The sequence below is a fragment of the Enhydra lutris genome, unplaced genomic scaffold (genome assembly GCF_002288905.1).
Source record: "Enhydra lutris kenyoni isolate GAN:26980312 unplaced genomic scaffold, ASM228890v2 scaffoldscaffold59, whole genome shotgun sequence".
Classification (NCBI taxonomy): Eukaryota; Metazoa; Chordata; class Mammalia; order Carnivora; family Mustelidae; genus Enhydra; species Enhydra lutris.
In genome coordinates this window covers 9,744,969-9,772,502 of record NW_019154143.1, presented here as the reverse complement: position 1 = coordinate 9,772,502, position 27,534 = coordinate 9,744,969, and the positions used below count along the sequence as shown (strand labels likewise).

The 27,534-nt window shown below is 54.4% G+C and overlaps 2 protein-coding genes across 2 annotated transcripts in view; both read right to left on the bottom strand.

The window, feature by feature from the left end:
- LOC111158388 (astacin like metalloendopeptidase) overlaps positions 1-20,144 on the bottom strand; it is a 20,636-nt gene extending 492 nt beyond the window's left edge. The window contains exons 1-9 of the mRNA XM_022520391.1: positions 20,099-20,144; positions 19,386-19,511; positions 17,706-17,767; positions 16,374-16,464; positions 15,789-15,906; positions 14,830-15,011; positions 12,028-12,109; positions 11,782-11,936; positions 6,655-6,995 (exon numbers count right to left, since the gene is read on the bottom strand). Coding sequence (XP_022376099.1) covers positions 6,655-6,995; positions 11,782-11,936; positions 12,028-12,109; positions 14,830-15,011; positions 15,789-15,906; positions 16,374-16,464; positions 17,706-17,767; positions 19,386-19,511; positions 20,099-20,144 — 1,203 coding nt within the window. The remainder of the gene's footprint in view (positions 1-6,654; positions 6,996-11,781; positions 11,937-12,027; positions 12,110-14,829; positions 15,012-15,788; positions 15,907-16,373; positions 16,465-17,705; positions 17,768-19,385; positions 19,512-20,098) is intronic.
- A 4,714-nt stretch (positions 20,145-24,858) lies between these two features.
- Positions 24,859-27,261, bottom strand: LOC111158444 (dual specificity phosphatase 2). The gene is made up of 4 exons (XM_022520464.1): positions 26,799-27,261; positions 26,574-26,695; positions 25,847-26,066; positions 24,859-25,725 (listed from the first exon to the last, which is right to left on the bottom strand). The coding sequence occupies exons 1-4, from the start codon at positions 27,184-27,186 to the stop codon at positions 25,511-25,513; spliced, it is 945 nt and encodes a 314-aa protein (XP_022376172.1). The 5' UTR covers positions 27,187-27,261; the 3' UTR covers positions 24,859-25,510.
- Between the last annotated feature and the right edge of the window lie 273 nt (positions 27,262-27,534).

Genomic DNA, 27,534 nt, shown 5'->3' with positions numbered 1-27,534 from the left:
GGGAGGGAAGGGAAGGGAGGCGGGGCGGGCGGGTGGACCCAGGATGGGTGGAAGGTGCGCCTGGAGGGAGGACTCGCCGGCCGCAGCCTCCCCGCACCGCGGGCCTCCGCCCTGGCTCTCCTACCCGTTTTCTTCCCGGCCTCTGAGCCACGGGAGGTCCGAGAGACCGTCATCTGGGGTCTTCGGGACTCCGGGAAGGATCCTTGCAAAAGTGGAAGGGCTGGTTCTCACGGCGGGGAGCTGGGACCGAGGCGGGACCTCTCGCCTGCAGACCCGGTCGGAGCACCGAGATCGAGGACCGTGGGCTCCGGCTGATCGCTCCTCCCGCCGCGCAGGAGCCCCAAGGAGAGGCTAGGTGGGTGTGTTGGGGCACCGCAGCGCACTGAACCACACCACCTACCCGGCGCTCGAGAAGGAAGCCGAGTGGAAGGAGTAGGAGGGAACGGGGAGACTGTCCCGAGCCCCTTCCCCAAGCGCTTTCTTGACCGGACTCCGTCGGGCCTGCAGAGCGCGTGGCCGGGTTGCGAGCGCCCCCTGCTGCCTCCCGCGTGTCGGTAGTCCTCGCCGTACTCTGCGGGCACGGAGGTTCCCAAGGCTGGTGGGGCAGGGGTGTGCTCAAAGATTTAGGACTTCAGCTGTCTGCCCCCACCCCAACCCCACCGCTGCCTCGGTTTCCTCCACTAAGGGCAAAGGGATAAGACGAAAACTGGCTTTGATTCCAATCTCAGCTTTTTAACACAGCTCAGAGAAAAAGTAGGTCTCAGGGGCAGCTAGGCAGGGAGGAGCATCGCTTTGACTATGTTGTCACACACACACACCCCGCATTCCTGCGGACTCTCCCCACATAGTCACACCCCTCTTGGAATGGCTGTAGAAGGAGCTGGGTAAGAAACTTCAGATGAATCACCCCACCCCATCCCGTCCCCATGCCAGACTCCAAGAACCTAGGCTCTCCCTCTGGCACCCTAAGCCCTACTTACTCTCCCTGTGGCCACTGCCACCAGCACCAGCCTAGAGCCCCTGATGTCATGCCCCAGGCCTTGTATTTATAGCTCATGTCTCTGCAGGACATCCTCTGTATAAATAAGCATCAAGACACCCCGAAAAGTAGGGCTCCTTGAACGGACCCGGACTTGAGATGGCGTGCGTGCTGGACCTTCCTGCCTCCCTGCTCCGTCTTCATGAGACCAAGGAATGACCTCACAGTGCCCACAATGTCTCACCCTTCCCCAGCCTCACACAGCAGGGGTGGAAGGGTTCCTTGAGCCAGGGCTGTCCCCACCTCCCGCCACCTTACTCAGTGCCTTTGTGAAGTCTGAGCGCCCTCAGCCTGATGGTGGGAGAGGACAGCGCCTCCAGAGACAGGTTTTACGCTGCACCCCCACCTGCTAGCTGGGCTGAGCCTGGGGTGGCCAGAGATGGAGGGGCCTCAGCAGCCCCCTCCCCGAGGCTGGACTGAGGGACCACTTTCTCACCATCTCCAACCACACTTACACTGGGGGGCCAGAGGGTATCTCCCCAGACACTGCAGTCAGCATCAGCCCTTTGTTTCCTGGCCCAAGTTTTCCTCGAAAGGCACCAGGATCCCGAAGGAGCTGTGGTCAGAGCTGCTCAGACTCTGTCCCCTGCCCCTTCCCTCCACTTGGGCCTTCCCCAAACAGGCAGCCAGCTCTGGATCCACCAAGTGTCAAGCCCTACCGGGCCCAAGCCCCAGTAGGGACAGCCAGGGACAGTCTACAGGCATCTGTGAGGCTCAGCCACAGCCCCAGGGTCTGTGTCACATGCTGCCACCTCCCAGCCCCACCTCCCAGATGTGCAGTGGGCTCTTGGGGGCAGTGGAAGCCATTACATAAGTTGATTCCCACCCTTCTCTGCAGCTCTCTCTCCCATACACACCTTCTGGGGCTGCCTCCTGGCCCCAGCCCTGCATGAAACTGAGCCTCAGGCCATAGCTTCAGCTATTCCCAAACTAGAGCTGACCTTCCATTTTTATTCCATTCCACCAGGGTTCCATTCCACCAGTGGTAGGAGCTGCCTCAGAGCAGCCCCAGCAGGGCACTGGCCTGCCATCCTGGCTGCGCCAGCTTACCTAGTGGTCCCTGAACGTGCCCTGAGCTCCCACATCTCCGGCCCTTCCCAGGAGCTGGTTGCTACTTCTGTGCTTGGTGGCCCTCCCACTCTCCAAGGTCCACTCACCTCTCACCCACCGCCCTTCCAGGGAGAAAGAGGTACCCTGCTTTCCAAGTTCTTTGACACCGTGTACACAGTACCACTGTCACAGCCAGAGAAGTACTGAGAGGCTGGTGGACGACAGCACACATCCCTTCTCTGTCCCCAGCACTGGCCAAGGTCCCTGAATGAGAAGGGGGAGTGACAGCCTGGCCCCATTGGGGACATATATGAGCCTCTCTCCACTAGTGCCCAAATGAAGGTATCCCCAGAGGATGCCCTTGGAAAGGGGTGGGGGGAGGTTACCTAGTACCATCTTTTCCAAAGACATGGGAACAGTTAGGGACACGGGGACACCTTAGCTGAAAGCCCTGGAGCCTCTTATCCAGGCCTGAGTGCCAAGACTGGCCCCGGATTCTCCCATGCCAGGGCTCCATAGGACTGGGGCCCAACTGGGCTTCACACCCCGGCTCTCCCCAGAAGCCCCCACCTTTCAAATCCCTAGGGCCCTCTCCTCACACCACCCCATAGGCCCCAATCTCCCCACCTTCCCAGTCCCTTGATTCATGCCCTCCATGATGCAGGTCCGGAACCCTCTCCTCCAGTGCACCTCACCTGACAAAACCCCAACCCTGGGCGGACCTCAATCAGCCATCTGGCTTTGCTGGAGCAGCTGCTCCTTCTGGAGCGCAACACTCCCAGCATCGACTGGCCTCGCTTTAAGGGCGTGACCACACATCTCAGACTTCCCTAGGGTACTCACCTTCCACCACCCCCCCCCCCAGTATCAGTAGCCCGCTCATCCTTCTCGCCTGCACACCCTCCCCCACTCCAGGACGTGACTTTGCCTCCGACCTAGAAGATAAAGGCCCATAGGCAGGAAGTTCCCCAAACTCACTCACCCAAGCTCCAGCTCTGCTGGGAAGGCAAGACCTCTGCAAGGATCTCAAACCCTCTCCTGTCCTCCAGGACTCTGCTCCGGCAGTCACCCCCTCCAGCATCACGCCCCCTCCCTGAGAAGCCCTCTATGCCACCTGCCACCATCTTAAACCATTCTCTGTACAATCTCTACCCCCTCACACCCTGCCTTCCACTGAATCTATTCCTGGTGGGTCATTCGTGACTCCTGACTCCACGCCAAGTGTGTCCTCCTAATTTTTCAGCAAGATTTTAGACCACAGAATGCTCCCTTCCCTGAGAACACGGCAGGCTCGAGGCCACGCCTTCCTTCTTGGTCTCCTTTTCTCCCCCAAACTCCCAATCACGGATTCTCACTGAGCGGGATTTTTCCCCCCCTTCTCCTCCAGTAACATTGGGCAATCTGGCACCTGGAGACAGTTTTGATGGTCACAACAGGAGGAAAGGGGTTGCTGCTAGAGTCTAGTGGGTAGAGGCCAAAGATGCTGCTGAACGTCTTACAAAGTAAAGGACAGCCCCTGCAATAAACAATTATGAGGCACAAAACACTAATAGTGCTGCCCTCAGGTCACAGCACCCCTGTTCAGTCCTGGGGTCCCTTGTCTTCTGGACCCAAACTCTTAGTAATTTCATCCAGCCCCATAGCTCCCACCTAGATGCTGAGGATGCCCTGAAGTCCATCTCCTGCCCTGAACTCCAGGCTCATTCAGCCCACACCCTCCCTCACCTCCCCTGAGGTCTGCACACCATACTATATGTGGTACCCTCACCCCCTGCATCCCGTAAGCAAGTGTGATTGCCTTAACTGTCAAGGCATGTTCCAGAATCCCCCACTCCGCCCCCTTCCACAGCCCCATCGCTCTGGCTTGCACAACTATAATGCTTCCCCGCTGTTCTCCCTGCTTCTAATCTACTCTCCACGGAGCATCCAGGAAGGCTTTTAAAAGCTTCTATCTTATCACTCCCCTCCTTAGAATCCTCCAGCAGCTGCTCCCTGTTGCTCTTGGAATAAAATCATCCCTCTCTATCCCTGCCCTGCCAGCCTCCCCTGCCCCACCATACATCATCCCTCCACTCCGACCTTAACTCCCTCCTGCCTCAGGGCCTTTGCACTATTTCCTTGGATTGTTCAGAGTAGTCTCTATCATTCAGGTTCCAGTTGAAATGCCAACATCCTAAAGGAACACCCTCCTCCATCATTTATAAATCCCTGATGACTTATTTTATCTATTTACTGTCCATCCTTTGTCCACCCCCAAATAAACTCCACAAGAATGGAAACCCTGCCATGCTCACCATGTTACTTCCAGTGCCCATAGCCGAGCTAGCCTGGCACCTAATTCAACAGAGTCTATCAAGTAAGTGAATAAATTGAGGAGTGAGGACATGTAGTTATGTGGCTGGGGATTAGGGAATAGGCCACGGAGCCCGGGATGGGTGGCTAGCTACCGGGTTCTGGTTAACAGCCCTCATCCCATCCATGGCATAATCTCCACACCAGGGCTTCAGGGGCTGAACCAAGGCTGGACCACGGGGGCAGGGTGGGGCTTGTGGAACAGGCCTGGGGAATGGGGTCTGTAGTGACAGGTGGCTTCAGGGTTGAAGGGTAAGGACAGCCCTGGTGATGACCCTGCTCACCCCCAAAGAAGAGGGGGGAAAGCACTCTTCCCCTTGAGCCACCAAGCTCAGCCAACCCTATGGTCTAGAGAACCCAAATTCTGGAGAATCCAAAAGCCATGTCCTAATGGAGGCTAATGGCAGGCAGCGTCTGAGAACTGGGAGGGCCTCCAGGGCACAAAGCTCCTCATGGCCTCTGACCTAGCGTGGCCACCAAGAAAGCCCAGCCCAGAGCCAGAGGCCTGGCTCTACCACCGAAAGAAACCCATAGATGGGTCTTTCTCTGATAAAGAGGGGCACTGTGTAGGCTCCCGATCTTCGCTTGGGAATCTCCCAGGGGAATGGTCACCCTGGTGGGAACAGGCCCAGGGGAATGGTCACCCTGGTGGGAACAGGGCTGGAGCCACTCCTCGCTCACTCTAGGCTCACTCAGCCCCTCTCCTCTCCTGCCCAGGGACAAGCAGAGGGATCACGTGTTCCCCAACCCATGATCTTTCCCTGAGGCTAATACCTGAGACCAGGCCTCTGCTCAGTCTGAGGAAATTTCAGACTCAAGACAGAAACCCAAGATGGACTGAGGGCAGAGGCTCCAGCCACCCCGGAGCATAGCCTCACGTCCCCAGACTGGCCCAGGAGGTGGGCAAAGGCCAAGCTCTTCCCCAGCACTGAAACACCACAAGCAGCCCTGCTCCCTCAGCCCTGCCCCTCTGCTGCCGTGAATCCCTCTTCCCACCCCAATCCGGGAAGTGGGTATAAGGCCCTGAAGTCCCCTCCCAGATCAGTCAGCAGGGTTAAACGTACTCATGCACAGCTCAGCACCCAGTTCCTGGAGCAAATACCCAATTTTTATTTCTGCCTTCCCGCAGAATGTCTGAGGCGCTTGGCCCCACAGGGCCGGGACACGGGCTCCTACTCCCCCCACCCCCACTCCAAGCAAGGCTTTCACAGGCTTCCAACAGGGAACCAGAATAGTGCCTCTCCAGGATTAAGGGGCTCCTGGCCTGTAAGCACCCCAGACTTTCTTCACTCCTGGAATAGCTTTCACCCAGCAACAGGAGGTAAGGACAGGACTTTGCTGAAGAAGGAAAACAGGTTGACACCACACACACACACCCTACCCCAGTCCCTTCCCAGCCTCCAGAGACTTCCCAACTTGACTCTGTGACCAAGTCCCTGGCTGGTGGAGGGAGTAGGCTCCTGGGAACGGCAAAGCAGGGTGGAGAGGAGGTTTGAGTCCTAGGTCCAGGGCCTCCCATTCTCGCTGAGCTCCCCGACTGTGCAGTGCTGGAGGACTCCACCCCTACCTCCTTACCCCCTGGGATAACATTCCAGTCACTGGAGCCTCCCTGCACTGCAGGGGAACAAGCTGAAATCCCCTGGGGGGTGGAGCTGGAGGCTACAGATTCCGAGCACTCAAACACCAAGGATGTGAGGCCAGTCCCAGGGTCCCAGCCACAGGCTCCCCGAGTCCTGGACTGAAAGAGAGGGGCAGAACCTGAGCATGCTGGGGGAGCTGAAACTCACCTACAGGAGGACTCCCAGGGTTCTGGAGCCCTGGAGAATATCCTCTCCCCTTCCCAGCAGCCTCCAGGGCTAGGGCAGAAGCTGAGAGCAAGGCAGAGCCAGGCATCTCTTGACAGGCCTGTCTTCCCCCAATAGACCTAGAAGTCCCCTTTGTCCCCAGGAGCCCTCAGGAGAACACATGGGGAAGGAAGGGGCAGAGGGAGAGTCCTAGGCCTCAGACAGGGTAGCTAGATTGGGGCTGGAAGACCAGGCACTGCCCGGAAAGGCCAGGGGTTACACAACCCTGCTCTTCTAGACAGAAGTTGCCCTTCCCCCTTGGGGACAGAAGCCACAGGCTTGACCTCTGGGCATCCCCCTGAAAGGACTTTCAGGTACACCTGCTTCTGGCAGATCTGGGTTCCCCAAAGCATCCTGGATAGGCACTACCTGGCCTTCTGCTTCTGGAGATGTAGTTGGGGGTACAGAGGGGGCTTGGGCCAGTTGGGACCTCTTTAGAACACCAGGAACACCTGCTCCAGGCCTGGAGTTCAGGGAGGAAGCCGGGGTCTGAGGCAGCCTTGCAGAGGCCCCCATAGCGACCTTCCTCTGTGCAGGGAGCTCCCAGCTATGTGAGCTCTCTAGGGGCCCTGCAGCAACATGTCGGCCTCCTGCCTTGGGGCCACTGGCGTCAGGGTTCCCAGATTCTGCCAACAATGCCTTCAGAAGCCGCTGCAGGGATGGTCTAGGGGCAGGAGTAGGGCTCCTACCATTGCTGTGGGGCTGGAACCCTGCAGCAGGAAAGACAGGAGGTTATGTCCCAGAATCGCAGAAGGAAAAGGTACCACCCCACTGTAGAGCCCCGGAGCCATCAGCCAGCCTCCTTGTTCACAGCTTACTGGAGACAGCCTACCACACCCCGCTCAACACCTTCAAGACCCATGTTCTCAACTCCCACTGATAGACAAGGACCACAGAACCATCCTGTTCCCTCCCCTCTTGGTCTCAGTCTCCACGAGCAAGTCAGGCCACCAGGGTCCTCTATGATCTCCCGCCTGTACCCTAGGCTGCTGACAGTCAATGCACTGGAGAGCCAAGGGCTGACGGCACCGAGGGCACTGTCCCACCTCCTGGGCCTTCTGTACTGAGCGACCCCCTGCCTCTCCCCCCAACGTTGAGGTCTTCTGCAAAATTCCTCCTGCACTTGTAACTACCTCCATCACGGTTGGGCACATGCACTCAGCAGGACGGGGCTGCCTTGCTCTTCATGGCCACTCCTGGACCATGGTCCCAGAGTTTTAGACAATTCTTCAACTTAAGCCCAAGTTCTAGCTGGCCAGACCCCTCCACCCCACCTTGGTGCTGCCTCTCGCCCCTGTCGCACCTGCCCATGCATAGAAGGCTTCACAAGGAGCCCAACCTTCCATCAACAGACACTGACTGTATCAGGGCTGATCTGCTTCAAACACCAAGTCTTACCCCTCCTGGTCCCAGCTCACTCCCCCACACCTGGGCAGTGCCAGAGACCACCACAGCAGCCATCTCCGTTCCCGGCCACCCACTCCTGTACTTCTAAGCTCTCTTGTTTAAGTATCACAACTCCTGCTCGACTCCTGCTCTGCCACCTCCTCGCTTCCAGACCATTCTCCACACCCGCCTTGGGCTCCACAGCCTTCACTGCAAGGACTCCTCAAGCACCTTGCCCATAAAATCCCAGTCCTGGAGAACCAAGTTGCCAACCAACACTGTGCCTCCCCCTGGCCGCCAGCTGCCCCGGCACCGCCGGCCACACTATGGGGTAGCTCTAGCTGGGTTCTTCTCCTGCCAACTAGACCGCAGCATCACGCCTTTCCCTTCACATCCATCACCATCTCCCCAACCTCTAGGCCAGTGACCTCATGTCATGCTTTGTGACTAAAACCCTCAGAAGCCCATACATCAGCATATTAAGATCTACATGCAAGGTTAGGTCCGCTCCGGTCTCCCTTCTCATTAGGTCCAAGGAATCTCGGACATGTTCTCGGAGACCCAACCAGCAAGGGCAGCTCCTACCCAAATGTTCTAGATATTATTCCCTCTGCCCTGTGCAGTTTTTTTCCCTTCTCCATTGGATCATCATTTCAGCATCCAAACATGCTCGAATATCTACCATCATGATAAACCTGCTTTCCTCATAGTAGTCCAAACTCTAGAATACCCACCAAGCTCTTGCCACATCATCTATTTTTTTAAAGATTTTATTTATTTGACAGAGAGAGATCACAAGCAGGCATAGAGGCAGGCAGAGAGAGAGAGAGAGAGAGATAGGAGGAAGCAGGCTCCCTGCTGGGCAGAGATCCTGATGCGGGTCTTGATCCCAGAACCCTGGGATCATGACCTGAGCTGAAGGCAGAGGCTTTAACCCTCTGAGTCACTCAGGTGCCCCACATCATCTATTTTTTAACCAAAAAAAAATTTTTTTAATTAAAAAAATAAAAGGTATGTAGTATGTGATGTGATGTGATGTATGGGAAAGAATAGCATAAGAAACGGTACTAGAACTGGATACTCACATGCAAAAGACTTAGGATTAAATCTTCAGGACCTTGGGTTAGGCAAAGCCTACTTAGATAGGACACCAAAAGCACAGTTAAAGGATAGAGAAGTTAGACCCCCATCAAGATTAAAAATGTTTGTATTCAAAGGACACCATCAACCTGTAGAATGCGAGAAAATATTTCCAAATGACAAGTCTGGTAAGGGACATGTATCTAGAATACAAATTGCTGCTTACAACTCAGCAATAGAAAGACAACCCCAGTGAAAAGGGGGTAAAAGGATTTAAACACATATGCTCTCGAAGAGCATATATAGATGACCAAGAAGCATATGAAGAGATCATTAGGGAAACGCAAATCAAAACAATGAGATGCCACTTCATACCCACTTAGGATGGATGTAGTCTGAAGAATAGAAAATAGCACGTGTTGGCAAGGACCTGGGAAAATTTGAACCATCACACACTGCTCATGGGGGTGAAAAATGGTATAGCCAACTTGGAAACATAGCACTTAAATCTGGAGTTACCACAGGACCCAGTAATCTATCCCTAAGTGTATATCCAAAGGAAGACACCTGTTCACATAAAATCTGATACAAACATCTGTAGTAGCATTAATCATAATAGCTCAAAAGTAGAAATAACCCAAATATCTTTTTCAACTGATGAACGAACAAAATGTCATGTCCATACAATGGAGTGTCATTTGACAATAAAAGAATGAAGGACTCCTACATGATACCATATGGATGAGCCCTGAGAACATTATGCTAAGTAAAAGAAGCCAGTCAAAAAAGATCCTCTACTGCAGGATTCCATTTACATGAAGTTTCCAGAATAGGCAAACCTAGAGAGACAGAACGTAGATGGGCAGTTTCCTAGAGCTGGGATTAGGGACGCTCACATACACGTGAGTGAGGGAGGCTGAAGGGCTCGTGTTTACTTCTCATTTGGTTTCCTTTGTGAGGTGCTTGTTCGGTCTCTTCCTGTCTTTCTCCTTTGTACTTCCAGCTTTTTCTTATCATGTATGTTATATTAACCATATAATATATTATGTATTTGGGATACAATTATGTGTTACAAAAGTCCTCTTCTGACTTGTAACATTCTTTGTCTTTTGATTAGCAGTTTTACTAGAATAACTACATAGGAGATCTTAGTGTAGTTGGATTCATGAATCTTTCCAGTTTTATGGGTTCCTTTGTGTCTTAAAGAAATCCTTACCTATCCCAAGGTCATGAAGGTTTTTACTATTTTTTCCCCTAAAGTTTATTCTATTTATATGAAAGTCTTATATATATGAGAGGAATTTGTGCATGAGTTGGGAATTTTTTTAATGTATAACTAGTCCTCTGAGAGCCACTCAGTGACTAGTCTATTCTTTCCCTAATGCTCGGCAGCGCCCCTTCATCAAGGCTCCACTTCTGAGTAGAAGTCATTTATGGACTCTCCGTTCTGTTTCAATGGGCAATGTTCTATCCTAGACACATTTTATGTACATACATTTCCTATATGTATTTTATATGGATACATTTGTACAAATATTTTTTAAACTATATATCTTGATATCTGGTAGAGCAAGTCCCTCCACTTCATTTTTCTTCAAGAGTATCTTTGCTATTATTTGCCTTTTGTGTTCTAATTTTTTTAAGATTTTATTTACTAGTCAGAGAGAGATGGCCCAAGCAGGAGGAGTGGCAGGCAGAGGAAGAAGCAGGCTCCCTGCAGAACAAGGAGCCCAACATGGGACTCAGTCCCAAGACTCTGGGATCATGATCGGAGCCGAAGGCAGATGCTTAACCGAGTGAGCCCCCTAGGCATCCTGCCTCTTGTGTTTTCATGTAAGTTTTAGAATCACCTGGTCAAGATTGCCAAAAAGCTTCTTGGGATTTTCAGTAGGAACTGACAGACTCTAAAGATCAGAATTGACATTTTTACATTGTCTTCTTATTAATGCACAGGATACATATCTCTTAGGTATTTAAGAATCTTTCATGATTTTAATGAAGGTTAATTTTCCATAGAACTTTTTACAGAACTTCTGTCAGATTAATCCTTGGGACCTTATTGCTATTATAATGGTTTTTTTTTATTATGTTTTCCAACTATTGATGTAATCATATGGAAGTTTCTATACAACTGTCTTTTAAAATTCTTATTGCTGGGGCACTTAGGTGGTTCAATTAAGCATCTCATTCTCGGTTTTGGCTCAGGTCATGATCTCAGGGTGATGGTGTCAAGCCTCACACCAGACTTAGGGGAAGCCTGCCTGAGATTCTCTCTCTCTCTCCTCTTCTCCCTCTGACCCTCCTCCCCAAAATAAATCTTTACAGAATAAGAAAATTCCTATTGTTTCCAATAGTTTGTTAATAGGTGTTGTTGCTTTCAATATAGATAATCGTCATCTATGAGCAGTGACAGTTTTTGCCTCCTTCCTAATCTTCAGACTTTTCATTATTTCTCTTGCTGTACTGCAATGGCTAAGACCTTCACTACAGCATCAAACAGACGGGACAATAGTGAAAAATCTTGTTTTGGTCCTGATTTTAGCACTTTTACATTAAACATGATTTTTGCTCTGGATTTTTGATAGATACCCATGTTAAGGTTGAGAAAGTGACCTCTAGGGACACCTGGGGTGGCTCAGTCATTAAGCCTCTGCCTTTGGCTCAGGTCATGATCCCAGGGTCCTGGGATCGAGCCCCGAATCTGGCTCCCTGCTCTGAGGGAAGCCTGCTTCTCCCTCTCACACTCCCCCTGCTTATGTTCCTTCTTTTGCAGTCCCTCTGTCAGGTAAATGAAAAAGTCTTAAAAAAAAAAAAAAAAAAAAAGCAACTTCTATTTCTATTCGCTAAGAGTTTTTAATCATAAGTAAGAATTTTCAAATGCCTTCTCTACATCTCTTGTAGGGAACCCCTGACAATTTCGCCTTGCTCACCTCTGCAACCTCAGTCCTACCACTTCACCCTCATGGACGCTACCCTCCACACAGGAACCTGCTCCAGATTCCTCAGATCACCCTGCCCCTTGTCACTCACCTCCACCACGGGGGCCTTGGCCACTCGGGTTGCAGTCATAAAGCCTGAGGACCCGTGTGATGTCCGAGGTGCTCAGATTCCATCGCTGGCCAATTTGGACACTGGGAGCCCAGAGGGGTGTGATGGTGGGCAGCCCCCGCCGGCTGAAGGCAAACCTGAAACCCAGCAGGTGGGGAACTGAGTCCAGAGCACAGTGGGGGCTGGCAGGGCAGTGAAGGAAAGAAGGAAAGGAAAGGGGGTCCTCACCTCCCATAGTGCAGCACTGATGAGTAGTCATAGGGCACCAACATGTTGCTGCTCTGAGACTTGATGAAGTTGATTTCAAAGCCTGGGGGACAAGGGTGGAGAACAACCACAAAACTTGGTGATGGGGGGTGGGGAAGAAGGTGGGGGAGGGAGGGGTTAGGTGTTAGGGACCTTCCAGGAACTTGTAACCTATGTGAGCTGAGGGATCTGAAACCATACCCAGACGTGCCCCCCACCCAGTACCAGTCCCTGGTCCCTACTCCCTTGGTGCCTTCATTGCCTAGTCCTCCCCTCCCCAGGAGGGGTCCAGACCGGCACTAGCTGATGTGGAAGCACAGGGACCTCATGACTTCCTAAAGAGTGTCCTCCACTTCCTGCCCCACTCAAGCTCACCCAGATGCAATGGTCTTTGTAGAACCTACACTTTCCACGGAGTCTCACACTGTGTGTCTTCAAAACACACACACACACACACACACACACACACACACACCCACACCCCCACCCCCACCCCCCAAGAGAAAGAGTACCTACCCTTCAACCAGCTCTGGAGACCCACCAGCCCATCACCTGCACTTGAACTCCCACTCCCCAGCAGTAAGCCACCTTGTTCTTTCTGCCCTGGGCCGGCACACCCACCCCCCAGGTTTGAGTCCAGCACTTCCCCACTGGCCAGAGCACTCACTTTTCCCCTGTCACTGCCATACTTGCCTCTAGAGAGTTCTTCACCCTTCCCTTTAAAAACCCTTAAGATATTAAACAGTTTTGAATAGGCAATATATTCATCTGGTTCAAAAGTCAAAAGATATTGAGATCTATAATAAGCCTCACACTCCATTCCCTTTCTGAGTTCCTGTCTCCCCACCCCAGTTCATTACTGTCATTAGTTTATATATCTTAGCAGTTTGTTCTGTACAGAATATAAATGTATTCTCATTTTTCTTCATTCTTAATAAGTGGGGAAAATTGCTTAAGAAAACCACTCGAGGAGCGCCTGGGTGGGTTCAGTGGGTTAAGCCTCTGCCTTTGGCTCAGGTCATGATCTCAGGGTCCTGGGATTGAGCCCCACATCGGGCTCTCTGCTCAGCAGGGAGCCTGCTTCTCCCTCTTCTGCCTGCCTCTCTGCCTACTTGTGATCTCTCTCTGTAAAATAAGTTTAAAAATCTTTAAAAAAAAAGAAAAGAAAGAAAACCATGAGTTTGAGTGCTCTTGGTTTTCTAATTCATTAGTTTCGGTCTTTAACTTAATTCCCTCCTGCTTTACTTTTTCTTAACTTGGATTGAAATCCTTAATTTTTTTCTATTTTTACTGATAGAAGTATTTAAGTCTACATATTTTCCCTGAGCATTGATTTAGCTGAGAACCATCAGCTCTACTGTGCTGGGGTTTGTTTTTGTTTTTGTTTTTTTTGAGAATTCCTGCAATTCTTTAAGCCTGAAGCTAAAAGAAAGAGTTATTGTTGTTTTTTAGACTTTAATTTGTAAGTAGAAGAAGTTTTTAGTTTTATTATTTTATATCATGATCAAAACATTTGAATTAATTCTTTCAAATTTGAAGTTTTTCTATCATATGGTAAGTTTTCCCAAGTATCCCATGAGCACTAGGAAGGATTAAAGTCTCTGCAGGGTTTAATCACTGTTATCATCCCCTTCCTTAGGCTAATCTCAGATCTCGAACTCCATCCCTTGTCTCATTGTAAGGTGCTACTTAAGTCCCTCCCACATGGCACCCTTTCTTGGGGGTTCCATGCATGTTGGTCTCTTGAGTACCCTCCCCTGCCCATTTCACCTAGTTCACCTCACAACAGCAGAGGAGGCACTCCCACCAGAACCTCTCTGCCTACAGGAAGCCTTCCAACCCTTCCCCTTACCCCCACATTCCCCCAGACCAAATTCCTGTTCACATAGTTCCTCTACTTTCCTCCCTCATGAAGCAATGGCCTCTACTCTTACCTCCTGACTCAGCCTGCTCCCCCCCGCCCCGAGATACCCAGCACACAGCACCTGCTCACTGGTGTGCAACACAGTGGCCCACTCCCCAGACCAGCCCTGGCTCTGCCGCTGCCACCTTTTGGGACATGGTCTCCCCGGGCTTCCTCTGTCCCCCATGCCCATTGGTGCCCAGTTCACAAGGACTGAGCCCCTGCAGGGCTGTCCTCGGCCTCCTGCATCAGACACTTGACACATACAGCCCACTACTTCCAGGGAACACAGCCCCTGCCCCAAGCCCACCCAGCAGTGTCTGGTGCAGGAAGGACTGAACAAGGGTCAGAGGATACACCAACTCCATTCTCAGGTGCCTGGCTATTACCATGAGATTAAAAAAAGAGAGAGAGAGAGAGACAAAGCAAATAGTGATGCTCTAGCTCAGGCAGAGCTGTGGGTGGGCAGATGGAAGGCTTATAGCCCAGGGCAGTAGTATCTGGACCACCTCCAGGTTTCAAAGCCAAGTAGGAACCCCTCCTTCCCCATGGCAGACAGGCAGATGGTGGGGAAGATGGATAACTTTTTTTTTTTTTTAAGATTTTATTTATTTGAGAGAGAGACAGTGAGAAAGGAGGAGAAGGTCAGAAAGGGGAGAAGGTCAGAGGGAACAGACTCCCCATGGAGCAGGGAGCCCGATGCGGGACCCGATCCCAGGACTCTGGGATCATGACCTGAGCTGAAGGCAGTCGCCTAACCAACTGAGCCACCCAGGTCCCTGGATAACCTCTTCTAAAGTGACAGGCAGCTCAGGCCCTGGCCCATGCCCTCTCACTCCAAGATCCCCGGTCCAGCCTGTGCTATGCATGACTTGGCTTACCTGGGAGGATCTCGTTCCAATTGATACGAATATAGCGGTCCCGATCAGCCCGTGAGTGCTCATGCCAGAAGCCCAGCACATGCATGAGCTCATGCAGGACAATGCCTGGGCCTTTCTGGAGACAGGTGGGTGCTAGGGACACCACCTGCATCCCTCCACTGCGTCCCACGCTGGAGAAACACCTGCAGGGCCAGAAGAGCGCACAGGGTAGACACCAGCCCAGAGATCCAGAGCAGACCCAGGCCCCCTTGCCCTCCCCCACAACATCCTGAGATGAGCACCAACAGGTAGCCCCCATCCTAGATTCTAGTCCCAGGCCTGAAGTTCCCAAGTCCCTTCACTGCCTGGCCATCTGTGAAATGGGTACACTGAATTCCCATTCCCAGCCTGGGGTACAAGGAGGATGGAGGGATGGAAAGGAACATCGATAACAGAAGCAGCTCGCTGAGTGAACATCCCCATGCAGGGGTCCCTAACTCAATGCTTTCACGTACGATCTTTGATCCCTAACAAGCTAGAAGTGGGTACTGCCGTCGTCCCCATTTCAGAGAAGGCAGGAGAGCCAGGAGTTGAGGCGGCTGGCTCCTACATGGTAGAACCTGGATCAGAGGCCAGGTGGGTCCCACAGAAGCCGAACCCCCTCCCCAGACCATGAAGCCTCTTCACAGGAAGGTTTTGTGAAGAGGGTCAAGCATCCCCTTCTCATCCTTCTCCACCGTCTGCCCTAATTATCTGTAGGTCCAGCTCCCACCCGGCAGACCACTCAGTGGGCAGGATGGCTCTGGATCTGGGAAGACTGGCCCAGAGACAGGCTTTAGATGATGGCTTGGGTGAATCTCTGCTGAACGCCAAAGAACGCAGAGGAAACCCACACACACGGTGCCCACACACACATGCGCGTGCACACACACACACACACACGCTTGTGCACGAGTGCACACATGCCCCTGAGCACGTACCCAGACATGGGGATGATGGAAATGAAGTCTCTCTGGCCCCGGTAGGCAACAAACCGGATGCACGTGAACCGCTCAAACTCCGCAAATGCCCTCAGGAGGACCTCACGGCTGGCTTTATCTGGGAGAGGCAACACCGCGGCTGAGCCTCCAGGGGAGACCCCCGGGAGCCCTTGTGACCCCTGGCAGGCCCACGCGCAGGATGGGAACGGAGCCTCCAAGCATATTTCCAAAATGGAAATGTCAGGAAAGGGCAGCCTGAGTGTCGAGGGAGGAGGGGGGAGGGGGAAGCTGGGTCCCAGACAGGCCCTGGCTGTGCAGCCTTGGGTAGGTCCCTGTCCCCTGGGCCGTGTGGCCTTGTGATGGGGGTACAGAGGACTGTCTGTTCCATCAGCTCTTCTGGGCTCTCAGCCCTCCCAGCTCCGGAGGCGCTCAGGAATAAAGGCTTCTTGGGGAAGGGCTCTTTGGTAATGGCAGCAAGTAGAGGCAGAGAGAAGAACCCCAGAGGAGCCCAGGCTACACAGGGGAGTAAGAGTCTAGAACAGGGAGGCCCACAGCTCCCAGGACCGCACGCACACACTCACTCACCATACTTGCTGGAGAGCAGGAAGGGGACCTCCACAACACCCCCGTTCTTAGGCCACTTGTTGCTGCTCGCTGAGAACACCTGGAAGGGACTCTGAAGAGAGAGGGCAGTTCAGGGAGCCCTGGGGACATGGGCCAGCCAAACTTCTTGGCCCCAGAGGTGCTGCGTCTCAGGCACCAAAGGACCCAAAAGACCCGAGAAGCAGGACGCAGGTATAGGAGGGTGGGGACAGAGGGGTGGGACATCCGGGGGCCTGCTAGATGAACAATACACAACGCGAGCCTTTGTTCTACAGAAGGGATCTGAATCTTATTCCATCAAGCATAAGGACAAAACCCAATACTTGTTCCTGAAGAGGCTGACTGGGAGTGCCAGCTCCCCAGGGTGCCCACGGTCAGAAAGGCTCAGAGCTCCAGCAGCAGCCCCGTCCTTCCTGAAACCCCGCCGTCAGCCAAGCATCCCTGAACTTCCAGGGAAAGAGGAGGCAGGTCCTTCTCAGGCTGATGGGCTTAGCAACTCCTTTTCCATCCTTCTGCCACCCAGAACCCTGTGAGGCGTGGGCTTCATGGCACCCTGGCCGGTCCTGCCCCATGGTCTACCACAGATTTTTACTGGATTCTGCTCTTCCTCCCTGTCCTCACTGGGTGACTGGGGACAGGCTCCTTGCCCCACCCACCAGCTCCAGGCTTTGGTTCTGCAACCCAGCCTCACTTTGGGCTAACAGTAGGCAGCCTCCAGCCAACAAAACGAACTTGCTCTCACCAGGTCACTGTCCTGTTCAGGAGGATACCTCTCCCCTCCCAGTCACTTAGAAGATGGCTCTGTTCTCCTAGACACCATGCATTCTCATCTCCCCCTGCAAGTCACCCCAATTCCTTCCCAGCCTTCTCCCTTTCTAACTCCACCCCTCCCAAGAGGGGGATCCCAGACCATGGCTACCACCTCCGGGGTTCCCCACCACCACCTCCTACAGCCCCACCAGCCCCTCTGCCAGTCTGTGCTCATCCCTTCCTTCATTCCAGTACTTTCTGAGCACCTGCCCTGGATAGAATACCAAGCTGGATACTGAGGGCTCAAACCCCCTCCTTCGGGAAGCCCTCCCAGGCTAACTGCTGTTAGCACTATAGATGTTACCCTCCCTCCCATTCAGTCTGGCTGATTCCTACTAGACCATTCCCTGTGACTTTAGCAAGAAGGGATATCTATCACGCTATGAGCAACAGAGATGACTCCCTCATGTATCACGCCCGCATGACATCAGAGACTGGGCTCAAAGGCTTCTAACGCTCTCTGGGAAGGAATTCACACCCGTGTGTGTACATGCTCACACTCACTGGCCGAAGGATATCCCCCTCCAGGAGGAAGCTGCTCTCAGGGGATTCCTCTGGGATGAGCCCTGGGAAGAAGGGAGGGATGTGGGTGAGTTCATGCCCCCCCCCCCCCGAAACCAGACTCTAGGGACAGGCCCAGCAGCAACCCCAGAGTCTGGCCTTTCTGACTGGAGAAAGAGTCTTCAGTCTACAAACATGCATGAAGCTTCTTTGCCCCATCCCATCTCTCCCTTGTTAAAACACAGTCCAGAGCTCCCCCAACCCATGCAAATCCAGTTCCAACCCCTCCCTCTATGTTTGAGTCTCTCTGCTAATCAGGAGCAGTCTTTTCTTCAGCTGTCCCCTATGTCCTCCCCCTCTCCAGCTCAGGCCACCCTCTGGGAGCACGCCCTGGGTCTCCTGTCCTTCCTCATCCACCATCTAATTCCTACCCATCCGTGGGATATCCAGGGCTCTCTCAGTGATAAGTGACCAATTCCAGCTCGCACCAACACAGAAGGAAGGTGTCGGGCGCCCGTGAGTCTGGCTCTCTGGCTCACTCCCTCCCCATGTCAGCCTGTCTCTGCTTCTCTCTCCGGTCACAGCTGGCAGCCCTTCACCCCAGCTAAAGCCCTTCTCCCCTTACTAAAGGTCAGTCCTGGAAGAGGCTCTGGCCCCGGAGTGCATTAGGCTGGGTTCCCTAGACACAGAGCCTGAGCTAACGAGGTACCTGCAAGTAATTTATGGGGAGGGGGGGTGCCAAGGAAGACCCAGGCTCTGCTGGAATACAGCCTCAGCCTCATCCCATAGGAGCTCAGGACCACAAAAGGCACCAAACGCTTGTCCCCATGGCCCTTATGAACCACTGTGGGCCGCCCTGGGCAGGAGAGGGAGTAGCTTCCCAGGCATCCCTGGCCAAGGGCCTTCAGCTGTGAGGGCTTCCCAGTAAAGCGCATCTCAGGTAGCCATTGGGCCTCCAGCAGTCCTGGCTGAGAGTGTCCTCTGTGGTGGCTGAAAAAAGAAAGTCAATGCCGGGGAAGCTTTGGAACAGATTGGTTCTAGCTGCCTCCAGACCAGTCACAGTCACTAGAAGGTGGCACGCTGCCCTGCTCCTGCCCAGCCGTGCTGGGGCTCCAGGTCGCCTCACAGAGAAAGAGGAGCCGGACCACAGGGTCATCGGAAGATTTTCATCCCTCCAGACAAAGTTCCCCCAACGCTTCAGCTCCAACCTCCAGACTCCAGTCTGTCCCCCGCCAATCAGCTTCATCCCAGATTATCCATGTTCTTTCTTCAGCGGAGATCCCCAGACAGGGAGGCAGGAGGCCTCCTGCGGCTTTGGCTTTGCCCACCCCACCCCCCAGCTCACACCTGCGGACAATCCTGCCCCAGATGGCGGACATCTCAGACACCCACTAATGACTTCACTCAACACCAGATGGAGTACCCCAAAGACCCATACTTTTCTCAGACCGTTTTTTTAAAACCCAGGCTTTTCTCTCTTAGAAAATAACAGTGCAGTAGAGAAGATACAGAAACAGACTTTTCAAAAAGCTGCCCACAGAACAAGGAAAGGTTCCTCCTCTAGAGCCCAGTGAACGGGCACCTTTCCAGCTTGTTCTGCTTGGCTGCGTGTTCAGCACAGTCCTTACCACACCACATCGACTCAGAGCCCCTCCACCCCACAAGACGACACGGTGCCCTCACCTTGGTTAATCGCAGGGATGTCCTTGTCCCAGGACGTCTGGGTCTCCTCAGGGTTGAGGCCCTCTGAGAAGCTGGTTCCACAGGCTTCTGGGGAAGTGCAGGCAGAGGGTGCTCCTAGGATCAAACCTGCGGACAGGTGCGGACCCATGATGCCCAAAGTGCCCTCACTGGCGAGAGAGGACAATAGGATGTGGGGGAAGGGGGATATCAGACAGCCAGAGCCAGGCCCTTCCCAAAGGCAGGCCTCCAGAAAGTAGTCTTCAGTCCCTAGACAACTTTGAGGAAGGAGCTCCCTTAAGGAGACCAACACTGGGCTCTGAAAGGCAGCCCCTGGCTCTGAGTATCCGTGCGTAGGAGCAGAAGAGAGGGGGAGACAGACCTCAGATGCCCACAGTGACAGCGGTATGGGCTAGCCTGAACCCTGCCCCCTGCCTCCCTTCTCAGCCCAGCCCTCTGGAAAAATGGACTCAGACTGGGCCAGCCTGGCACAAGCAAAACAGGGACCTCTGGAGTGCCACACCTGCTCCCTCCCATCTTCAGGAAGCCTCCCCTGGCACCCCTAGGAACTGACTTCTGGGAACATCCCTGGAGCTATTCAGACCCCTTCGGATCCCTGGATTCCTGCGGGCTCCAGCCACACCCTTCCCTCCTCTACTGGAGCTTTGTGGCTGGAACCAAAACTCCAGAAGAGAAGGGCAGGGCAGCACTCTTACCTGGCAAAGAGAGCAGACCCAGCACCCATGGCCAGAGGCCGCCCATGTTCACGCAGTCTGGGGTGGGCCCCACCAGCCCCGCAGCAAGCTGAAGCCCAGACACCCGGAAAGACAAGCCCGCCTTGCCGCCAGCCCCCGCCCCCACCTACCCCTTAAATAGCAGCTTCTCCAGCCCCCACCTGCAGCCCCTCCTCAACCAACCCCACCTGCAGCCCAGCTCCATCAACACCACCTGCAGCCCTTTACCGCTCCTACCTGCGTTCCCCACCCCCCACCCCCAGCCCACCCCCAGCCCAGGCCCGAGCTTCTGGACCCTGGTCAAATACTTCTCCACCTGGCTGAAGTCCGGGAGAAGGTGAGAAACCAGGCACAAAGCACCTTGCAGGGAGGGAGGGTACCGCTCCGGAGTGTGTCTCGTTTAAGGTCCCCTCCCACCACCAGGGGGCAGGGAAACATCACAGAAGGGTGCTAAGGCGGGCACGCCGGGATGGCCCATATCCTCCAACAGTGGGAGATCCCTTTCCTGCCCCCCACCCCTACCACCCTTCGCTCACACCTGGGAAAAGCTGCCTGAGACCCTGAGGCACCCCCAGCCTCTCTGGAAGGAGGAAAGGGTCACTAATTTTTATAAGCTTTTACTTTAGTTTACATAGAGGGAAGTGCACAGTCCCAAGTGTGGGAACCTGGGAAAGTTTACACACTGAACACCCAGCGTAACCAGCGCCCCAGAGAAGCCTGCCATGTGGAGACTGGGAGCTTCTGGATACCTTCACCTTGCATGGACACTACCCCTGTCATCCCCACAACAGCCTTGCACAATTGGCATTTATCCCCATTACACAGATCCACAAGCTAAAGCTCCTTACCCACATTCCTCTCCCTCTACACTCCTTAGCCTCTTTCTCAGAGCTGGGTCACCAGGGGGCCCACCTGGATTTAAATCCTGGAGGTGAAAGATTTGAGGACCTCCCCCACCAATGCCCAGTGAGGAGAAGTGACAGAGCAGAGGCAAGGTCACCAGCTACGGTCCACACTGTGCTGGTGTGCTCAGCCTCCTGCCATGCCTGGAATCCAGCATTTCTCCAAATATAATATAAGAGAGCCACGGGGAGAACAGACAGATGCCCCTGCCCCCCAGACAGGGTGTTAGGGTGTGTAAACGTGCACGGACTGGCCACGGCTGATGAGAGCTTGCTAAAATCATCCTGATAGTCACCCTGCTGGGGTAGAGAAACAAATTCTTGGTTAAGAAATGCAGTTTGGCTTGAGGACATTATGTGAAGCGAAATAAGCCCTTTACAACAGGGCCAACCTGGTATGATTCCACTTAGAGGAGACACACAGTCAGATTCAGAGACAGGAACTAGAAGGGTGGTTGCCAGGGCCTGTGGGAAGGGGGAAACAGCGAGCTGTCATTTAATGGGCACAGAGATGCAGTTCTGCGAGAGGGAAACTTTCTGGAGATCTTGAATATCTTTAACGTTACTTTCTAATTAAAAATAGTAAAGGTGATGGAGCACCTGGTGGCTCAGTCAGTTCAAGTGTCCGACTCAGCCCGGGTCTTGATCTCAGGGTCATGAGTTCAAACCCTATGTTGGGCCAAATGCTGGGCGAGGAACCTATTTAAAAAAAAAAAAAAAAATCGTAAAGGTGGTAAATTTCATGTTATACAGTAGTCCCCCTTCCTCTGCGGGGGATACATTTCAGGATCCCCAGTGGATGCCTGAAACTGTGGTTGATACACAAGTCTGTTTTTTCCTATACATACAAACCTATGAGAACATGTAATTTATAAGTTAGGCACAGTAAGAGATGAACAAAAGTTAATAAATGCTGTAATTAACAACTAATAAATGTAAAATTAAAATAAATGGTCTTTCTCTCAAAATATCTCATTGCACCGAACCTCACCCTTCTTGTGATGGTGCGAGATGATAAAATGCCTACGTGATGAGGGGAAGGGAGGTGGGTGATGTCGGCACTGTGACAGATCGCTGGGTTACTGTTGACCTTCCAGCAATACGTCAGAAGGAGGAGCACCTGCTTCCAGACATCAGTTGACCACAGGCAGCTAAAACCACAGAAAGCAAAACCTCGGATAAGGAGGGACTTATCATATATTTTTAACCACAATTTACATTTTTTTTAAAGTTTTTATTCATTTATTTGACAGACAAAGATCACAAGTAGGCAGAGAGGCAGGCAGAGAGAGAGGAAGGGAAGCAGGCTCCCCGCCGAGCAGACAGCCCAATGCAGGGCTCGATCCCAGGTCCCCGGGATCATGACCTGAGCCCAAGGCAGAGGCTTTAACCCACTGAGCCACCCAGGAGCCCCACAATTTAAATTTTTTTAAAAAAGATTTATTTATTCATTTTAGAGAGAGCGTTAACAGGGGTGGGGAGGTGGGGAGGGGCAGAGAGAGCGAAGCCTCAAGCAGATCCCCTGCTGCGTACACATTTTCCACCCCCCTCACCAGCCCAGGGCTCATCCCAGGACCCTGAGATCATGATTTGAGCCAAAATCAAGAGCGGGCTCCTTGACTGACTGAGCCACCCAGGAGGCCCACAGTTCAAAAATTTTAAAGAAATAAATAAGAAAGAAGGAGAGAGAGGCAGAAACAACAAACTTGGGGCACCTGGGTGGCTCAGTTGGTTAAGCAGCAGACTCTTAATTTGGGCTCAGGTCATGATCTCAGGGTGGTGAGACCGAGCCTGGCATGGGGGCTGCTTGTGGAATCTGCTTGACTCTCTCTCTCCCTCTGTCCCCACCCCCACCCCCACTTACTTGGCCTTGATCTCTCTCTCTTTCTCTCTCTCTCACAAAAAAAAAAAAAGAAAAGAAATTAAAAAAAAAGAAAAACTTAAGAACACACGTAGAGAAGGCTGGAGGAGGAGAGTGAGTGGAAGGGATGGGGCAAAGCCGATGGGCAGGGGCCTCAGCCCCCAGCCCTGCTGTTTGTGAGATAGGACTGGGTGGTGGGAAGGCCCCGATGACTCAGAGCCCCAGCTGCCCTCCACTCCCAACCCAAGTTCAGTGTTGTTGGCAGGTCCAAACGGAAGTCTACTCAGGGCCTAAGAAAGCCTTGATCACAAGCCCAGCTCTGCTTGGTTCCCACCGGGAGCGCCTCACCCGTCCTAGAGAGCAGAGGGAATAAAACCTGGGAGGCAGGCTGCTCATCCTTCACCAGGCCTGTTGGAGTGAGTGCCGACCTGTGCCAGACTCTGGGCACCGAGGGCAGAGCAGACCACGGGCCTGGCCTTCACGAGCTTCCGGCCTGTTTGAGAGGCACAGCTACACACCTGCGAACCTTCACCTCCTGGGCCAGCAGTAGCTAGCATATTTCCTGAGCACCTACTACGTGTAGATGCCAGGCTAAGCCTCTTAAATGGACTGACTTGTGCTGTTCTCCACACCACACCGACTGGCAGAGGCTAATGATAAAACCCCATTTTACAGACAAGGGAGAAGAAATGCAAGAGCAAACCTGGCCTCCTAACCATCGAGCTCCACCCCTCAGGTGTACCCTGCCAGGTACCCAGAATGCCACGGGGAAGAGCCAGCATTCTGTAGGGGGCACCCTTGACCTGAGTTGCGAAGGACAAACAGCATCAGCCCGATGACACTCGGAGTGGCCAGGAGTGGAGGCTGGATGAAGCAGGGGTAGCTGTCCAAGAGTTGACCATGAGGACCTCCGCACCCCTGCACCCAGGCAAATCATAGCCCCTGTTGCCAGCAGCCTCAGCACGCACCCCTCCACTTCTGGCTTCAGCTGGGCCCATGACTCCTACCTCCCCGGACGGCGTAGTCCCGTGCCAGGCAGGTAACCAACATTCAGTCAAAACATGCTGCTTGCAGGATGCCTGGGTGGCTCAGTGGGTTAAAGCTTCTGCCTTCAGCTCAGGTCATGATCCCAGGGTCCTGGGATCAAGCCCGGAGTCAGGCTCTCTGCTCAACAGGGAGCCTGCTTCCCCTTCCTCTCTCTCTGCCTGCCTCTCTGCCTACTTGTGGTCTCTGTCAAATAAAAATAAAATCTTAAAAAAAAAAAAAAAAACCATGCTGGTTGGGTGGGTGTAAAGAGCAACTAAGCCCATCCCCGGTGACGTGTTTTCACGCCAGACACGAGGCCACGTGGCTTCTGGGGACAAGAAAGAACTTGGGAATGGGCTGCCATGAGCCCCAGGGCAAACAGGCATTCAGAGGCCTGGGGGCTGTGCCTGTGCATACGAGAGGAGAGGGGGGCGGCTATGTTGCCCTACTGTGGGGAAGAGGAGGCCCGGCCTAGCTCATGCGCGCACAGCCGCCGCAAGAGGCGCACACACAGGCACATGCACGGATTATCTTCAGGCGCACGTGACATGCAGGTTGTGTGCAATCTGAGAACACCAGACACACACACCTGTGCAAACAGCCACACACATGGACGCACACGCATACATATCCACCCATGTTCCCAAAAAGAAGTGGGTCTGAGCCATGGACACAGGCCTCTCCCCCCAGGGTCCAAAGCCAGTGATAAGAATAAGGTTGGAGACAGCCTCCCAGAAACCACCTCCTGCAGCTCTGGAGACAGAACGCTGCCTGCACTAGGACACCAGCACAGGGCACCTGGGGCCAGGAGGGCCCCTCCGCTCCACGGGCACCTTCCTCCTTCCATGCCCCAGGCACTGGCCACGCAAGGAAAGGGGAGGTCTGATGAAGACACAGCATTGGAGCATTTTCCCGGGGCATTGACTTGAGACCAGATGCTTGAGACGTTGTTTTTTAAACAAAACAATATTTTATTGACACGTCCTCAATGTTCCGTATAAATATAAAGTGCTAAGTTTCCAACCCCCGCCCGCAGGGCTGGGAGGAAGTGGGGGAGGGAGTGTTAAATGTCACCTGAACACAAAAAAACTTTCCAGCACCGATACAGGCGTGAAATGCTCACACACACACACACACACACACGTGCGCAAGAGGCCCACACGCAGCAGATGCAGCCCTTCCCTGACGCACAGCTCCCCAGGAGCACAAGGCGCAGACCCCAGGCCTGTAGTGGACCACCCCCTAGATGGGGCTCCTGGTTGTCACAGCTTTTTCCTTGGAGCCCTCGGGCTGCCAAGGGCTTCAACATCGTGGTGGGACCCGTGGGAATCCGCGGGTATAGAGTCCAGTCAGTTTCTGCCAGAAGATAGAGGGCGGAGGGGAAGCAGACATGCCCTCCATTCTGGTCCTCAGAATGAGGGCCAGCCCTCAAACCCAGCAGACAAGCACCAAGTGAGAAAGTCCAGAATTCCTACCTGGTGGCAGCACCACCACCTGGGGGCTTTTCAAATTTCGGGGAAAGGGCAGCTTTCCCTGAACTGGAGAGAATCGGTGCCCCTCTCCCCGGGGCAGTGGGGAGTGGGGAGAGCATGGTGGGGCCCCGCATCAGTGACATAGCACCTGAGTCTCGAACTGTAGCAGCTGCCCCATGAAACTGAAGTTGGGAGAGATGACTCCCCGGCGTTGCTTGACAAAGTCAAAGGCCTCGTCAAGCCTCACGCGGTGGCTCTGTATCAGGTAAGCCAGGCAGATGGTGGCAGAGCGTGAGATGCCCGCCTGGCAGTGTACCAGTACCCGGCCTCCGCTGTTCTTCACCGAGTCTGCAGGGGAGATGAAGAAAGGAGGGTCACACACGAGGGGAGGCAGGGGAGGTGACAGGTACCCCCGGCCCCTCACCTGGGTGTCCCTTCGGGTCCCTCCGCTGAGGACCACCCCCCTTACCAATGAAGCTTATGGCCTCCTGGAACCAGGCACTGATCTCCACCATCTGGTTGTCCTCCACCGGGATGCTCTTGTAGCGGAAAAGGCCCTCAAAGTGGTTGGGGCAGCTGGCGGACACGTTGAGGACCGCAGTGATGCCACAAGCCTGCAGCCCCTGAAGGTCGGAGGAGTGGCTGCAGCTGCCCAGGAACAGGTAGGGTAGGATCTCCACCGGGCCGCCCTGCATGGGGAGGAGAAAGGGATCAGGAGGAGGCCCTCTTCGCCCCCACCTGGAGGGCTTGAGTACCAGGAGGAGGCCCTCTTCGCCCCCACCTGGAGGGCTTGAGCACCAGCAGGGGCCAACATGTCCCGCCCCAGCAAGAGGAGCCCTCCACCACCTATCCACCTATCCACCTATCCCGACCAGGATCACACTCTGGAAACGGAGCACCCAAGAGGACACACAGAGATACACACTCACAAATACACACCTCCCCCGTCAAAGCCCCAAATATGCGGCAGACACAATTCACAGAGCCACACAAGAGCTGCCCACACCAGACCGCACGGAGATGTGCTCCCCATCTGCTGTGGACACGGACACACACACACACACACGTGAGTGTGGACACGGAGAGACTCCTCGAATCCACAAATGGCAGCCCCCTTCCCCAGAGGTGCCCATCTCGCAAATGGCGGGAACAGGGGTTGGGGGCGAACAGCGAAATGAGCTCGGATCTCAGCTCACCTGATCGTAGAAGGGAACCCTGGGGTCAGAGCGGCTGTTCTCTAACCCAGCAGACGACAGGGCCGGGGCGGGGGACTCGGAGCACAGATCGGGACAGCACTCCTGGAAGCCATCGAAGCCGCCTGCAGGGAGGGCAAGATGCGGTTAGCGGGGAGGGTCCGACGGGGACGGAGGGAGTGTTGGGAGGACTCCGGGAGGGGTTGCCGGGGCGCGGACGGCGCTCACCTCGCAAGAAGCACACCGCCGTGGGTCCCCCGCGGGTCTCGGGCAGTAGCGCGGCGAGCAGCGCGTGTGCCGGGCCGTCGGGCGGGAGCTCGGCCACCGAGGCGCTTCCCTCGTCCAGCACCACCGCCCGGGCCAGCTCCCCGCGGGCCAGGCGCGCCCGCAGCGCGCGGTCGGGTAGCAGGCAGGCGAGGGCGGCGGCCGGTGGGCCGCGGGCGCGGCGCCGCAGCAGCGCGTTCCAGGGCACGGGCCGCGCGTGGCGCACGTGGCGCCGGCAGAAGGCCAGGAAGGGGCGGCAGTCCAGCAGCAGCGTGCGCTCGGCCTCCCGCGGCTCCCGCAGCAGCGCGCCCAGCGCCGCGCAGTCCAGCTCGTGCGCCGCCTCCAGCCCCATAGCGACGGCCGGGTTCCTCCGGCCCCTCTCGCTGCGCTGCTTCTGCCCCGCCGCGCGCTCGGGCTCTCCCGGCGGCCGAGCTGACCCAAAAGAGTGTTCTGGGCGCCCTGGGCGGCGCCGCAGCTTAAGTACCCGGGGGCCCGCCTCCCGGGTCACCATACAAGGGCAGCGCAGGAAGGCGCTGGCCCCCGCCCCCGCGGTCTTCAGCTCGCTCTAGCGGGGCTGGCCCGGGGACTGGGCGGGCTGAGCGGGGAGGAAGCGGAGACTAGCTGTTGAGGGAAGGGTTTTGCCAGAGTCGGTGGGGCGCGGGTGCTTGCTACCCCCATCTTTGCGCCCGAGCCTGGAAGA

Bases quoted from the DNA above. Each gene is read 5' to 3' on its own strand.
- LOC111158444 (XM_022520464.1), bottom strand. From the start codon at position 27,186: ATGGGGCTGGAGGCGGCGCACGAGCTGGACTGCGCGGCGCTGGGCGCG. The intron at 26,067-26,573 runs GTGAGCTGAGAT...CTCCCCATGCAG, and splicing joins GGGTTCCCTTCTACGATCAG to GGCGGCCCGGTGGAGATCCT. The intron at 25,726-25,846 runs GTAAGGGGGGTG...TCTCCCCTGCAG, and splicing joins GGAGGCCATAAGCTTCATTG to ACTCGGTGAAGAACAGCGGA.